The sequence below is a fragment of the Gadus morhua genome, chromosome 14 (genome assembly GCF_902167405.1).
Source record: "Gadus morhua chromosome 14, gadMor3.0, whole genome shotgun sequence".
In the NCBI taxonomy this organism is placed as follows: domain Eukaryota; kingdom Metazoa; phylum Chordata; class Actinopteri; order Gadiformes; family Gadidae; genus Gadus; species Gadus morhua.
Window position 1 is genome coordinate 26,593,135 of NC_044061.1, and position 14,986 is coordinate 26,608,120.

General features: G+C 53.3%; 1 protein-coding gene across 4 annotated transcripts in view; it reads right to left on the reverse strand.

Annotated features, from left to right (window-relative positions):
• Nucleotides 1-254: 254 nt before the first annotated feature.
• Nucleotides 255-14,986, reverse strand: part of lrrc49 (leucine rich repeat containing 49) — a 32,690-nt gene continuing 17,958 nt past the window's right edge. For all 4 annotated transcript variants that reach the window (XM_030376814.1, XM_030376813.1, XM_030376812.1 and 1 more), the window contains 8 exons: nt 14,274-14,357; nt 12,358-12,533; nt 11,769-11,864; nt 5,824-6,055; nt 5,201-5,386; nt 4,096-4,205; nt 1,086-1,239; nt 255-621 (listed from right to left, as the gene is read on the reverse strand). In XM_030376814.1, coding sequence (XP_030232674.1) covers nt 406-621; nt 1,086-1,239; nt 4,096-4,205; nt 5,201-5,386; nt 5,824-6,055; nt 11,769-11,864; nt 12,358-12,533; nt 14,274-14,357 — 1,254 coding nt within the window. In that variant the 3' untranslated portion in view covers nt 255-405. The remainder of the gene's footprint in view (nt 622-1,085; nt 1,240-4,095; nt 4,206-5,200; nt 5,387-5,823; nt 6,056-11,768; nt 11,865-12,357; nt 12,534-14,273; nt 14,358-14,986) is intronic.

The following is a 14,986-nucleotide window of genomic DNA, read 5'->3' on the forward strand; positions in this document are numbered from 1 at the left end:
TTGGTGTTGTGTATGTGTGTGCATGCGTTGTGTTGTCGTTTGTGTATGTTACAGTCGCTGTGTGTGTGTCTGTGTGTGTTACAGTCGTTATGTGTGCGTGCGTGTGTCCCTCCGTGTGTGTGTGTGTGTGTGTGTGTGTGTGTCTCTTCGTGTCTGTGTGTGTCTCCCCGTGTGTCTCTCTGTGTTGTTTGTGTATGTTACAGTCAGAGTGTGTGTGTGTGTGTGTGTGTGTATTTATGTACGTGTGTGTGTGTGTGTGTGTGTGTCTCTCCGTGTGTGTATGTGTGTGTGTGTGTCTCTTCGTGTCTGTGTCTCCCCGTGTGTGTCTCAGCGTGTCATTTGTGTATGTTACAGTCAGTGTGTGTGTGTGTGTGTTGATGTATGGCTCCACATGGCCGGCCCCATTCACTTGCTGTGGGACAGTCTGAGGAGGCAGGCCTGGCGGTAGGACGGCCGGTCCCTCATGTCCAACACGCAGTCCCTCACCATCTCCACAAACAGAGAGGGCCACAGCTTGTGCAGCGCCTCTCCCTTCAGGTGGGTGTCGGACGCCCGCTGGACCAGCTCCTGCAGGTACTGCTGGGTGTTGGCGGCACGCTCCGACGGCTCCACAGCGCCCTCCTGAGGGCAAGAGCGAAATCACACGTTAGCAAAGCACTCAGACCCAGACGAGAGCCTCCTCTAACGAGCTGCAGAGGATGAGAACGAACTTATCTGATGAAGGTGTCGAGGGTGCTTGGTGTTTTAGGGCTGTTTGGGTGGTGTTTAGGTGGTGATTGTGTGTTGTTTAGGTGGTGTGTTCGTGTAGCATGGGCGGTGTTTAGGAGGTGATTGGGTTGTGTTTAGGTTGTGATTTGGTGTTGTTTGGGTGGTGATTGGCTGATGTTAAGGTCGTGAGTGGTGGCGTTTGGGTGGTGTTTTGGTGGTCTTTGGTTGGTGATTGGGTGGTGTGTGGCCGATGGTTCGGTGGTGTTTGAGTGGTGTTTAGGTTGTGTTTGGGTGTTGTTTAGGTGGTGTTTAGGCAGCCTTTGGGTGGTGTTCAGGTGGTGTTTGGGTGGTGTTTAGGCGTGCGTGGCGTGACGGACCTCGGAGCTGTCGCTCGCGCCGTCCCGGCACGGGTAGTTGAACAGCGCCCGGCTAAGCCCCTCCCCCAGCAGCTTCCCGTTCTCCCTCAGCTCCTCTGGGCTCTGGCCAGGCCGCCGGCCACGCCCCTCCAGGTGAAACTGCAGCTGCCGCTTCCTGCCAGGGGGGGAGGGGCCAAGGTGATGGACCAATGAGGAGAGAGAGAGAGGAAGAAAAGGGAAGAGTTGAGGAAAAGAGAGAGAGAGAGAGTCACAGACAAAGGGAGAGAGAGCGAGAGTGTGTGTGTGGGGGGGGGGGGGGGGGGGGGGGTGATGCAGGGACATTAGAGAGAGCACAAGGATGAAAAACGAGGCCACACAACGCTGGCTCTTCAGACGTCTGTAATAACCGCACAGGATTACCGGGCCACTAAAGTATTTCCCAGAAAACAAAACACAATCAAACTTTAATTGCGTTCATTCCTCCTCCAGCAGGACGAAGGGATCCTGCCCAGACGGATCGTAGGAGCGGCGGGTTGGAGACACCGCAGCAGCACGCCTGGACGCCACATCGTGTGTGCAGACGGACACGATGACAGCCGGCCCGCTGCCAAATAAACTCTTTACACACTCTAGTGTTTATGTTGTTCTAGCAGCTAATGTCTGTTTGTGAGTGCCTGTGTGTGCACGCGCCTGTGTGTGTTTGTGTGTGGACGCATGTCTGTGTGTGTGTGTGTGTGTGTGTGTGCATGTATGCGAGACCATGCCTGTGTGTGCGTGTGTATTTGTGTGTTTGCATGACTGTGCTTGTGTAGGTCCATGCTTGCGTGTGTATGTGTGTGCGTCTGTTTTCCTCAGCAGGTCTCCTCCGCGTCAGAGGAGAGGAAGGAACGAAGGACATGAGGAGGCAGCGTTGACTCCCTTTGGTTCAGCTCTGTGTTTGTGTGTGCGTGTGCGTGCGTGTGCGTGCGTATGCGTGCGTGTGCGTGAGTAAGAAGAAGAGAGTGCGGAAATGAGTGGAAGGTAACACTAAGGAAGGATGTGAATGGAAGATAGCACTCATGTCGGTTTTGTATGTATGTACATGTGTGGGTGTGTACGTGTGTGTGTGTATGTGTGTGCATGTGTGTACGTGTGTGTGGGTGTGTTTACAAGTGTGGGTGTGGACATGTGTTGGTGTGTGCATGTGTGTGTTGGTACATGTGTGGGCGTGTGCATATGTTTGTGTGTACATGTGTGGGTGTGCACAGACGACTGCACGTCTGCCCGGTGGGGGTAAGAGGGTGCGGGGGGCGGGTGGGGGTGATTGTGAGGGAGATGTGCGCTGGGGACACAATTCTTTCTTTTTGTTTGGGTGCGGGGGCCACCGAGAGGGGCCCCAGAGAGGGGCCACGGGGCCGTGCTGCCTGGGCTCTTGTTTATTCCTGCTGATTATCCGTCATTAGGGTTCATTGTCAGTAATGCAGAGAAGGGATCACTTTACTGCAGTGTGTCCGAGACACGACAGCTTTCAGGCCAGAGCTTCTCTTTCTACTGACCTCTGAATACACAAAGTGTCTATGAGGGGAGAAAAACGCTGTTTTAACGATTTAACACATTATGTAATTATAGTATAATAACATACATACAGTAGTTGTAATTATACTATAATCACATTATAGCAATTAATGTAAGTATACCTTTTAAATATTAAGATGCAAGTGTGCGTGTGTGCGTGTGTGTGTGTGTGTGTGTGTGTGTGTGTGTGTGTGTGTGTGTGTGTTTCTGTGTGTCTGTGTGGCAGTGTGGCAGTGTGGCAGTGTGTGTGTGCGTTTACTGGGGCGTGTTGTCCCATCAGCGTTTGAGCAAGAGTTTGCGTGCCTGCCTGCCTGCCTGCCTGCCTGCATGCTTGCGTGCGTGTGTGCATGCGTGAGCATGTGCGTGCGTCGTTGCGTGCGTGTGTGTGAGAGCAGGCAGCTCCTCAGTGTTCTCTCCTGTCTGTCGAGGCTGTGACAGGCGGCCTCTGAGTGACGTTCTAAGTGCTTTTGGAGTCAGAGAGGAATGCCTTCCACACCCATATCCTGACACACATCAGGACTAGCACCCGGAACATGTGGGCCACGTGTTGTGTTGCTCCCGCTCACACAAACACACACACACATGCACGCACACACACACACACACACAAACGTGCGCACACACACACGCAGGTCCTTGGGCCCAGATGGCTACACACACAAAGACAAACGCGTACACACTCATGGTGTTGATCGCATGATCAGCCGAGGTTCAGGGTCGTAGTGGCGGGGTTGGCTCGGTGAAGACGAGGATCAGCACATTGCTCTGTGATCGTGTCATAAGGTCTGCGACGGGGTCGTACGTGAGAGGTTGTTATACAGAAGGAGGGAGCCATCTGGCTGTGTTCCAACTCAGCCGTGTTTACACGCTGAACCCTTTCTCAGCACAGGTTAAGTGAACATATAGAGCGCTATGTAAACACAACTCTCACGCTCACACAACGCTCCCGTTCACACACTCAGACAGACGGGCCTCCACACGCAACACTGGGTTTGTAGAGACAGAGTGTTTGCTCAGGGTGGAAGGAGGATAGGAGGTAGGAGGGTAGGAGAATAAGAGAGTAGGAGTGTAGGAGAGTAGGAGGTAAGGAGGGTAGGAGTCTAGGAGGGTAGGAGGTAGGAGGGTAGGAGGGAAGGGGGGTAGGAGGGAAGGAGGGTAGGAGGGAAGGAGGTAGGAGGGTAGGAGGTAGGTGGTAGGAGGGAAGGAGGGTAGGAGTGAAGGAGGGTAGGGTGGTAGGAGGGTAGGCAGTAGGGTGTTAAGGTGGAGGAGGGTAGGAGGGTAGGGGAGTAGGATGGAAGGAGGTAGGATGGTAGGAGGGTAGGTCAGTAGGGCCCTAGGAGGGTAGGAGGGTAGGAGGGTAGAAGGGTAGGAGGGTATGAGGTTAGGAGGGTAGGATGGTAGGCAGCAGGGCCCTAGGAGGACAGGAGGTAGGATGGTAGGCAGTAGGGCCCTAGGAGGTAGGAGCCTCCTGACTCACCGGGACTCCTCCAGCAGCAGCAGCAGGCGGCAGCGCGGCGTCTCGGTGGCGGCCACCAGACCCAGGGTCCCGAACACTCGCTCCGCCGCTATGACATCATTCATGGTCACCTGGGGACAGACGGACGGAAGTCAGGACACAAACAGACAAACGTCAGGACGCGCGGTCACCCCCACACATGCCCCGTCGCTGGAATATTAGACGTACTACACTGCTAGAAATACACGCACAGAGTTATTGTTTTCAGGATACCCTAGGAATCCAGGTGGGGACTGCAGTACTGCTGCAGCGCAGTATAGTCAAAGAACGCAGAGCGACAAACTCATTCTGACCTACCTCCAGGCTTTAGAGGAGCTACCTCCAGGTCTAAGGTCTACCTCCAGTGCTTAGAGGACCTACCTCCAGGCCTTAGAGGACCTACCTCCAGGCCTTAGAGGACCTACCTCCAGGTGGTAGAGGACCTACCTCCAGGTCTAAGAGGACCTACCTCCAGGTCTAAGAGGACCTACCTCCAGGTCTATGGTCTACCTCCAGGTCTAAGGTCTACCTCCAGGTCAAGAGGACCTTCCTCCAGGTCTGAGGTCTACCTCCAGGCCTTAGAGGACCTACCTCCAGGTCTTAGAGGACCTACCTCCAGGTCTGAGGACCTACCTCCAGGTCTAAGGTCTACCTCCAGTGCTTAGAGGACCTACCTCCAGGCCTTAGAGGACCTACCTCCAGGCCTTAGAGGACCTACCTCCAGGCCGTAGAGGACCTACCTCCAGGTCTAAGGGACCTACCTCCAGTCCTTAGAGGACCTACCTCCAGGTCTAAGGTCTACCTCCAGGTCTTAGAGGACCTACCTCCAGGTCTAAAGGACCTACCTCCAGGTGGTAGAGGACCTACCTCCAGTCCTTAGAGGACCTACCTCCAGGTGGTAGAGGACCTACCTCCAGGTCTTAGAGGACCTACCTCCAGGTGGTAGAGGACCTACCTCCAGTCCTTAGAGGAACTACCTCCAGGTGGTAGAGGACCTACCTCCAGTCCTTAGAGGAACTACCTCCAGGTGGTAGAGGACCTACCTCCAGGTCTTAGAGGACCTACCTCCAGGTGGTAGAGGACCTACCTCCAGGCCGTTGAGGCGTTGCAGGTTGAAGTGGTGCAGGCGGTAGATGAGGAAGGGGCGCCACAGGGCCAGGGCGGCCACCGGGTTCCCCTCGGGGTGGATGGTGAGCTGCTCCACCCGCCTAAGCTGGGCCAGAGCCGCCAGCTGGACCAGCCGGCTCAGGTTGGTCTCCATGAAGACCAGGTGCTGGGGGGGGGGCAATAGAAAGCATGAATAGATGTGAGGAGTGTGTAACTGTGTAAAACCTCAATTTGGACTGTGTGAGCAGGCCCTCCCTCACCAGGACCCTGACCCCAGGACCCTGACCCCTGACCCCAGGACCCTGACCTCAGGACCCTGACCCCAGGACCCTGAACACCCTGACCCCAGGACCCTGACCCCAGGACCCTGAACACCCTGACCCCAGGACCCTGACCTTGGGGTGCAGGACCCAGACCCCTGACCCCAGGACCCTGACACAAGGACCCTGACCTCCCTCCCCAGGACCCTGACCCCTAACACCAGGTCCTAGACCCCTGACCCCAGGACCCTGACCCCAGGACCCTGACCTCCCTCCCCAGGACCCTGACCCCTGACCCCAGGACCCTGACCCCTGACCCCGGGCTGCAGACCTCCACCCTCACCGTGAGGTTGGGGAACTTGACTCGTATGCGGGGCAGCGTGGGCACGATGGCGTCGAACTGGACGTAGCGGAAGGTGATGGTGCAGACGGCGCCAGCGGTCTGCGCGCCCCAGCCGCGCTCCAGGGCCTCCAGGGCCCCGGGGCCCACCAGCCGCAACGTGTCCCCGTCCAGCTCCGCCAGGTGCTGCTCCGACAGCGACAGGATCTGCACCGCGGAGCCGGCCTCCAGTAGCCTGGGGGAGACACACAAACACACACACGGTGGGGTCAACACGTGCACACACACACACACGCAGGAGTGAACACGAGCACACACGCGCGCGCACAGGCACACGTATTGAGGCACACAAACCCACACGCAAACACTGGAGCACACTGGAACACTGTGATGGAGTACCGCTCCATCACAGGCCTATCAATGGAGCACTGCTCCACCACAGGCCTATCAATGGAGCACTGCTCCACCACAGGCCTATCAATGGAGCACTGATCCACAACCAGGCCTATCATTGGAGCAGTACTCCATCACAGGCCTATCAATGGAGCACCGCTCCATCACAGGCCTATCAATGGAGCCCACATCCAGCCCTCCACATGGCCTCAAGAGACAGCGACCATTCATGAGGCTAAAGAAACACGAAGTGGCCCCCTGGTGGGGCCCTTGTTCCCGGGTCCCCTGCTGGTCTCCTGGCAGGACGCCCTCCACGGCCCGGCCAGCAGCTGACCCCCCGCCCCGGCCCGATAAGAGAGTCGTGAGACCGGTGCTGAGGACCGGTCCCAGAGAGAGGCCCTCAGAGTCTGATGACGCTCAGGGGACCGCCGCCGGGCATACCGAGAGATCAGATGCCCCCCCTCCCCTGACCGGGACCCCATGGGACCCCCCCCAGCCCGGGACCCTGTCCCCGTTTGACGCCATCCCCGTCCCACCTTCTGAGGGCTAGACCCCGGCTGAGAGAGAGAGATGCAGCGAGAGAGAGAATGACAGAGAGAGAGAGAGAGAGAGAGAGAGAGAGAGAGAGAGAGAGAGAGAGAGAGAGAGAGAGAGAGAGAGAGAGAGAGAGAGAGAGAGAGAGAGAGAGAGAGAGAGAGTTAGAGAGGGACAGAGAGAGATAGAGTTAGAGAGTGACAGAGAGAGACAGAGAGATAGGGAACGAGAGGGAGAGAGACGGCAGCAACAGAGAGAGAGCAAAAGAGAGAGAGAGAGCAAAAGAGGGCGGGAGAGATAGAGAGAGAGAGCGAGAGAGAGAGAGAGAGAGAGAGCGAGAGAGAGAGAGAGAGATAGAGTTAGAGAGTGACAGAGAGAGACAGAGAGATAGGGAACGAGAGAGAGAGACGGCAGCAACAGAGAGAGAGCAAAAGAGAGAGAGAGAGAGCAAAAGAGGGCGGGAGAGATAGAGAGAGAGAGAGAGAGAGAGAGAGAGAGAGAGAGAGAGAGAGAGAGAGAGAGAGAGAGAGAGAGAGAGAGAGAGAGAGAGAGAGAGAGAGAGAGAGAGAGAGGACAGCAACAGAGTGAGAGAGGGCAAAAGAGAGTCTGAGAGAGAGAGATACAGAGAGAGAGTGTGACAGAGAGAGACAGAGAGATACGGAGCGAGAGAGAGAGACGGCAGCAACAGAGAGAGAGAGAGCAAAAGAGAGAGAGAGAGCAAAAGAGGGCGGGAGAGAGAGAGAGAGACAGCAAAAGAGAGGGAGGGAGACAGAGGTAACCAGGTGCATAAGCTCAAGCCTGTACGCAGAAGAAATGCCGAGACCAGGAGAGAGAGGGAGAGTGAGAGTGAGACTGAGACTGAGAGTGATGTGTAACTGAGCCGTGTTTGCAAAGGCCCACCTCTCTGTAAACATAATCTCCCAGAGAGAGCCTCTCTCAGGAACACTCTCCCCTCTGTCTCCCCCGGAGCTGAACCCGGGGTGAGATGGGGACGGCCTCAGGTGAACACACCTTCCGAGGGGCAGAGCTACCGGGGCCAGCGAATGACAAACGGGAATGAAAGTGGCTCTTGTTTAAAATGAGGATTCGATTCCGAAATAATTGAGCAGTTAATTTGCTGCAAGGTGTTTGTGCAAGTGTGTGTGGAGATGGCTGGTTTAACCACCTTTGCACACTGATACTCAATGTGAAACAGGTATGCAGCCTCACCCAGCAACCCGGAGTCTAATCAGACTCGGCCAGGTGAGGTTGCTTTCATTGATTTAAAACTAGTATTTATGCAGCTATCATGAGGGAATTCCTTAGAATGTTATACAAAAAAAAAAAAGTTTTTTTTTTTTTTTAATTAGTTCAGACTGGATCCCCAGATTCTGAATTGAGCCGTTGAAGTGCACCGAGGAAGAGGCCGGCTCTGTGATGATTAAAACCAAAGCCCAGAGGAGGGAGAATTCCTGGGCCGGTCTGATCCTCTCCCCTTACATCATAAGCTGGAGGCCCATGAGAACCTCCTGACATCAGGCCCTGAACCGGCCCACCGCGCCGGAGTGACACGCAGACGACCAGCCTGGGGACCCGGTCAGCGCCAGGTCAGACCACCACAGTGTGTGTGTGTGTGTGTGTGTGTGTGTGTGTGTGTGTGTGTGTGTGTGTGTGTGTGTGTGTGTGTGTGTGTGTGTGTGTGTGTGTGTGTGTGTGTGTGTTTGTGTGTGTGTGTGGCAGCACAGCCTGAGAGCAGAGGCATTAGTCTATTGAGTAGAACCGTGTTGGCTAGTCACCCTAACGGTTCTTTTTCTTCAGGACTATCGATGACACAAGGACACTTCCAGAATCCATGAGAAGGCGGAAATGAGTGTACAATGTCTTTTGTTTTGTATTTAAAGATTAAAGTGTTTAAAACTGAAGTATCACTAATGGGTTTCTATTGATAAGGACACGATGGCCAAAGATGGCGGTCTTCTGTCCAGCTCTATCTGTCAGACACCGGACCCAGAATCTCCCCCTAGTAATAGGGACGCCACAACCCAGATCTATCTCGGCTACGGCCTCCAGTGGCCCAGGGCCGGTTGGACGGCAGGACGGGGAGATGACGCACAAAAACACAGAGACCCTAGTCAAGTCAAACCAGGTGAAACCCCTGGAAATGAGCCAGACACACACTCTACACTCTCCACCTCACATCCCCCCCCCCCCCCCTCCTCCCTGCTGACGGACGGCCAGGCCAGAGCTCCTCTTGAAGAGGACCACCTAATAGAGGAACGAGGAGACAAACGGACACAGGAGGAGACATAGGAGATGGGATTAGGCGTCTGGAGGATGGAAATGGATCCCGCCGCTGCGATATCATCATTCAGTTAGAGGCTATTTTCAGCGACCCCCCCCCCCCTCAGCCCAAAAAGGAAGAGCTTTACGGAATTCTGTGGAACAACATAATCCTCTCCCTGGAGCGCTGGGAGCTCTCCGTGCGGCTGGCGTTCGGTCCGACAGCGACGCTGGGGAACCGATGGCTCAGGATCTGAGCCTCGATACTCTTAATGCCTTTCATCCGTTTCCCTCTTGAAAAGGAAACCCAATGAGCAGCGTCTCTCTGCATCTCAGGTCCTCAACACGGTGTGTGCAAATGTGGTGGAATCTACACTTTAGTTACGGTGTGACGCCATCGGTGTACCGTTCTGCTCTCTGAGAAGGTTCTCACAAACTGGTACACCTACACACGAATTAAGGATGCAGTCCATCAACATGAAAGAAAACAAGCACATACAGGCACACAAACACACACACACACACACACACACACGCACGCACACCTAGGCACAAGCCACAAGGCACACACACACACACACGCACACACACACTCACCAAGGCACCCAGGCACACACACACACACACGCACCATGGCACCAACGCATACCCACACACACAGGCACTCACACACTCACCTAGGCACCCAGGCACACACACACACACACACACACACACACACACACACACACACACACACACACACAAAAATGCACACACACTCTTCGCTGTGGTTACCATTTTTTTCTTTAGCCATGAGGGAGTTACAGTGGTTAATGCACCGTCAGCAAACTATAAACTGGAACGACTTTGGAATGCTGACATAAACCAAAACCATTACCAGGTGCTGCGCTGCCCTGACGACACACAAGTAACACCAATAACAACAATCAGATGGTGCACGAAGACGTCACCATCGCTATGAATCAATACCAAACGATTGAGAACGTATCGTCTAGGTTCAGATGTTGGCAAGGATTTCTGTCTCTGAGACCATCGAGAAATAAACCCTAAGGTGCGGAGGGCGTGACCTCCACTGGTCCCTCCCAGAGGCTGACCCTGAAAGTGAAGGTGTGTTTCCTCCACTGGCCACTTTCCAGAGAAGCAATAATGGTTTGGCAAGTTGTGACGGCCGAGCTGCCAAGGCCTCTGTTCCATTACCCCGTCTAGATAAACCTGACGAGATGAGCTCTTGACATCGTGTCAGTGAATTCACAGCTAGCAGAGGAGCTTCATCACTCCTACATCAGCCGTGTGACGCGAGGATGACAGACTGGAGCCAGCGGAACCTGGACGACTATGGAGGAGTGGAACAAAAGGTACTTTACTACGCCAAGGCGCACCCCGTGGGCTGAGTATCACAGAGGCACTAACAGGGCTCCTGTACCCACGTTTAATACAATGTTCCTACACAGCGTAAATAACAGCGCTATCTCTATAGAACAGTGGAAGATGGATGCTTCTAGTCTTGCTGCAATAGTTACAATTGGAATGGAGGATGAAAATGTTTTGCGAGCCGTACCCCTTGATCAATGGTGTATTTCATCAACTCATCAAACAGTCAGGATAAGCAGAGATTAAATCAGATAATAAGTTAATGATACAAATATTTCTATATTTATACATATATATATAAATGCATGAACTCTCCAACTAGCAGACTGAGCATGTGAATGATGCCCCCTCAGCTTGGTGTCTTATGTTTGAGTCCATCCCCAGCTGATAGACTGTGTGTGTCTAGGAGCTGCACTACAGCAATTGCACGCAGTAGTCACAGCTTCACACTTGATCTCATGTTCCATCACACTGCTCAGAGAAACATACTGTCTCCCTGCCACTCCGTCTCTCAGTAGTTCTGCTGAAGGCCTTTTGTTGAGCCACAATGGCCTGAAGCACGTGTATTAATATAAACGCACTACAACATTGCATGTGGCTAATGGGTTGTACTTTCTGAAGGTTACTCACAGTTTGTCTACTCAGTGATAACTATAAAAAATATCACAACATGTTAGAAGACAACAATGGACGACCGCATGGCAGACCCCACTCCACTTAGCAGTGGTGATGATGACAGTTTGATGGCGGCTAGGCTAAGCAGCACAACCGGCTAGAACAAAACATTAGTGTTTGTGACACATGGGTCTCCCCTGAATATATTGTCGACAGAATGGATCCACTATAACAAATATCCCCCTCTGCAGATGTGTTAACTCATGTTACGCTATTTGTTTAGAAACCAAACCAAGGAGAGAGTCACAATACGCTGTGGTTTATTCCATTTGTAGCCACGACCGGCAAAACAAATTGTTTCCCTCTGACACGATATGCAACAATACAATGCAACAATAAACTCTGTGTGAGTGTGTGTGTGTGTGTGTGTGTGTGTGTGTGTGTGTGTGTGTGTGTGTGTGTGTGTGTGTGTGTGTGTGTGTGTGTGTGTGCGTGGGTAGGTGTGTGTGTGTGTGTGTGTGTGTGTGTGTGTGTGTGTGTGTGTGTATCTGTGTGCGTGCGTGTGTGGGTAGGTGTGTGTGTGTGTGCGTGTGCGTGTGCGTGTGCGTGTGTGTGTGTGTGTGTGTGCGTGCGTGCATGCGTGTGTGTGTGTGGTATGTGTGTGTGTGTGTGTGTGTGTGTGTGTGTGTGTGTGTGTGTGTGTGTGTGTGTGTGTGTGTGTGTGTGTGTACATAAATGTGCATGTACGTATGTGCGTGTGCGTGGGGTCTTACTTGGGGTCTCGGGGGCTGTTGGGACGGCTGGGCACGCGGAGTCGGTTCTCACTAGCAATGGTAGGCTTCTCGGGTCCTGACAGGGGGCTGACCCGCCTGACAGAAAAGATCACTTAACCACAATATTCTCTCAGCAGCACACACCAAAATGCATTTAAATCAGCAGTTTTGCATACAGATGTTTGATCCCAAAACCTTTCATTTAACTTTGATATATTCCCACACAAACCAGTGAGACTTTACCAGCCAGTGATGGGAGAAGGACAACAACATGGGAAGTGACTGCACCACATCCCGGTAACAAAAGTATGATGACCGTCGTCATGGCAGCTAGCGACTGAGCTACCGCTACACACGACGACTAGCTGGGTGTGACCACCCGCATGCTCAGTCGCTCGTTGGCATGACGACTAAGCGTCGCCATGCCAACGAGCGGGTGAGCTACCGCGACACACGACAGCTAGCTGGGTGAGCTACCGCTAGCCCAGTCGCTCGTTGGCATGACGACTGACCGTCGTCATGCCAACGAGCGACTGGGCTACCGCTACCTGCGACGGCTAGCTCGGTGAGCGAAGACGCCGCTCCTTACTTTGGCTCGTCCGGGGAGGGCTCCTGGGCGATGCCATTGGTCTGCGCGGGGCTGTGGGCGGGGCTGTTCTCCGGACTGACCTCCTCCTTGGCTCCATTGGGAGGGGGGGGCTCCAGGCTGGCCCGGACCCCCTCCCACTGCTGGGCCGCGTTACGGATGGCCAGCCGCCGCTTCTCCTGGAGGGACAACCGCACGCACACGCACGCACGCACAGGCACGCACGTACAAACACACATGCATGCAGACACACGTACACACACACACACACACACAAACACACAGACAGACACACGCGTTCACACACAGACGAGCACGTTCGCACACACATGCACCGACACACACAGACACACATACACACGCACACACAAAGAAACAAAGGGGACAAAGCAGGTTTCAGATGACAGTCCTCTGAAGAAGAATGCACACCGCAAACCAAAGCTGTCTGTATCAAACACAAAAATAGACTATTTTTGGTTTCTTTTTTCCGTTAAGCCGATGCTGAACTGTGTGTGAACCAGATTCCCTGGGACACCTGAAAGCTGCACATCATCCCAGCTTTCCTCTTTCAAATGTCCCCTTTACGTCATGTGACTCCTCTGCAGTATTGTTCATGTAACAATACAACCGGACCGGACCTGTCCTCTCTCAGAGCCAGCACCACTGAAGCAAGGGATTATGGGAGAAAAAAAAAGGCCTGGCACAAGTCAAACAGATCTGTTTCCCTCTGTACCGCGGTCGACTGCAGCCTTTCATCTGGTGTACGGCTGCTCTCCCTCCCTCACCAGGAGACGGATGTTGCTTCTGCCCATTTTCCCCTCAAATAATTCAACGTTCGGTTTCGAAAGGTTGAGGTTTGGAATGCGCCCCTACCAGATACAGGGGTCTGGGGCTGAGTGAGTCATCCACTGTAAATCCCAAGCTGAGGAAACATACATCCCATAATATATCACTTTCTGTTGCAGTGAGACAATGAGCACACAAGCCTGGTCCATACGTCAACAAGGTACCAGCTCTGCTGAACAGCTGCTGTAACGCTATGCACGCACTACATGCACGCACTATATGCATGCATATTCAGTGGAACAAGCTCACCAAACACCCTTAGACTAACATCCACACGCTCATATGCGGACCAGTATACTTCTTATTGTGTGAAGAGGAAATACAAAGAGAGACCCTTTGAGCTGCAACCTCTCGTTAGCACGTACCCTTCCTGTAACATCCCCCCTCCGGGTTATTAATCATCTGGCCGGACAAAGACAGGAGCTCTGCTCTTCACAGCAGGGAGTCCTCCCGTGACACTGGCACGGGCAACGGAGGAGGAGGACGGTGAAGCTGCAGCAGATTTCAAAGATCATTCCTTACAATCTCACAATGAACCATGAGGCATCATGGCCGGATCTGCGCCCCCCTGCTATGGCAGTCCTGTATGTGGACCAGATCCGACAACCACAGACCAGAGTCGTTGACCACAACCCCCACAAAAAAAGCTGCAAAATGTGTTAGAGAGCAGATTCAGATTCAAATTGTTCCGAAAGGCAGGATTAGAAGGTCAGATGGATTAGCTATCGCCCGATTGGTAACACACAGTTGCTATAATTCTAATGCGTATGACGAGCTAAAAGCATGCAGTGGATTTTAGACGCAACATGTCGCAACATGTAACGTTGTGTTCCTGCATCCAAAACTGAGCTGGGACCTTCTAAAGACCGGAGACCTGTTCCCTCTAACTCGTCACTGGGACCTGTTACCTCTAAATATCACTGGAACATGTTACCTGCTAACTCATAGCCATCAACATCCACATAACAAGACATACGGTGAAGAGCAGGATTGATGCGGTCCCAGCGGTTAAATCAATTCACAAGCTACCTCTCCTGGTTAATGGATCCTAACAGAGGGGGGGGGGACGCTACCTTATGAACCGCCTGCTTGTGCGTCTCCTTCTTCTTCTCGTCCTCTCTCCGAGCCTGGACAGCAGCCATACGCCGCTCCTCGTCCTGCAACAGACAGACGGTACAATCAGACCCGCGCTCCATTCATAACACAGAGAGAGAGAGAGAGAGAGCGAGAGAGCGAGAGAGAGAGAGAGAGAGAGAGAGAGAGAGAGAGAGAGAGAGAGAGAGACAGAGAGAGAGACAGAGAGAGAGACAGAGAGAGAGACAGAGACAGACAGACAGACAGACAGACAGACAGACAGATAGACAGAGACCTCAGATGCGGTGCGTCCATCCACACTGTCCACCGCTAGGGCAGGCATGACGCATCACAGAGAGAGCGAGCGGCTCCACACCAGCCCGCAGCATCGCATGATAATCTGTCTGGGTTTCGGTCTGGGTATCAATTTTACCCAGCATCTAAGCGAGCACTTAGCTCCCAGAATGCAACACTGCTGCTGCCGACACAATCTGAGAGTGCCAGATGAGCACTGGAGGGGGCTCCCCTGCCAGACTGGATCAATACAGGCTAGCTGCTAGCCTGGACGGATCAATTATTATTATACTAATGTTATTTTTACTAATATCGATGATAATACATTGTATATAGCTACGTGTCACTTCCTAATAGAAGAGCAGCAGCAGCCATGAACAGCCTCAAGCTACATACAGGGCTAACCTCTAAGTTAGCT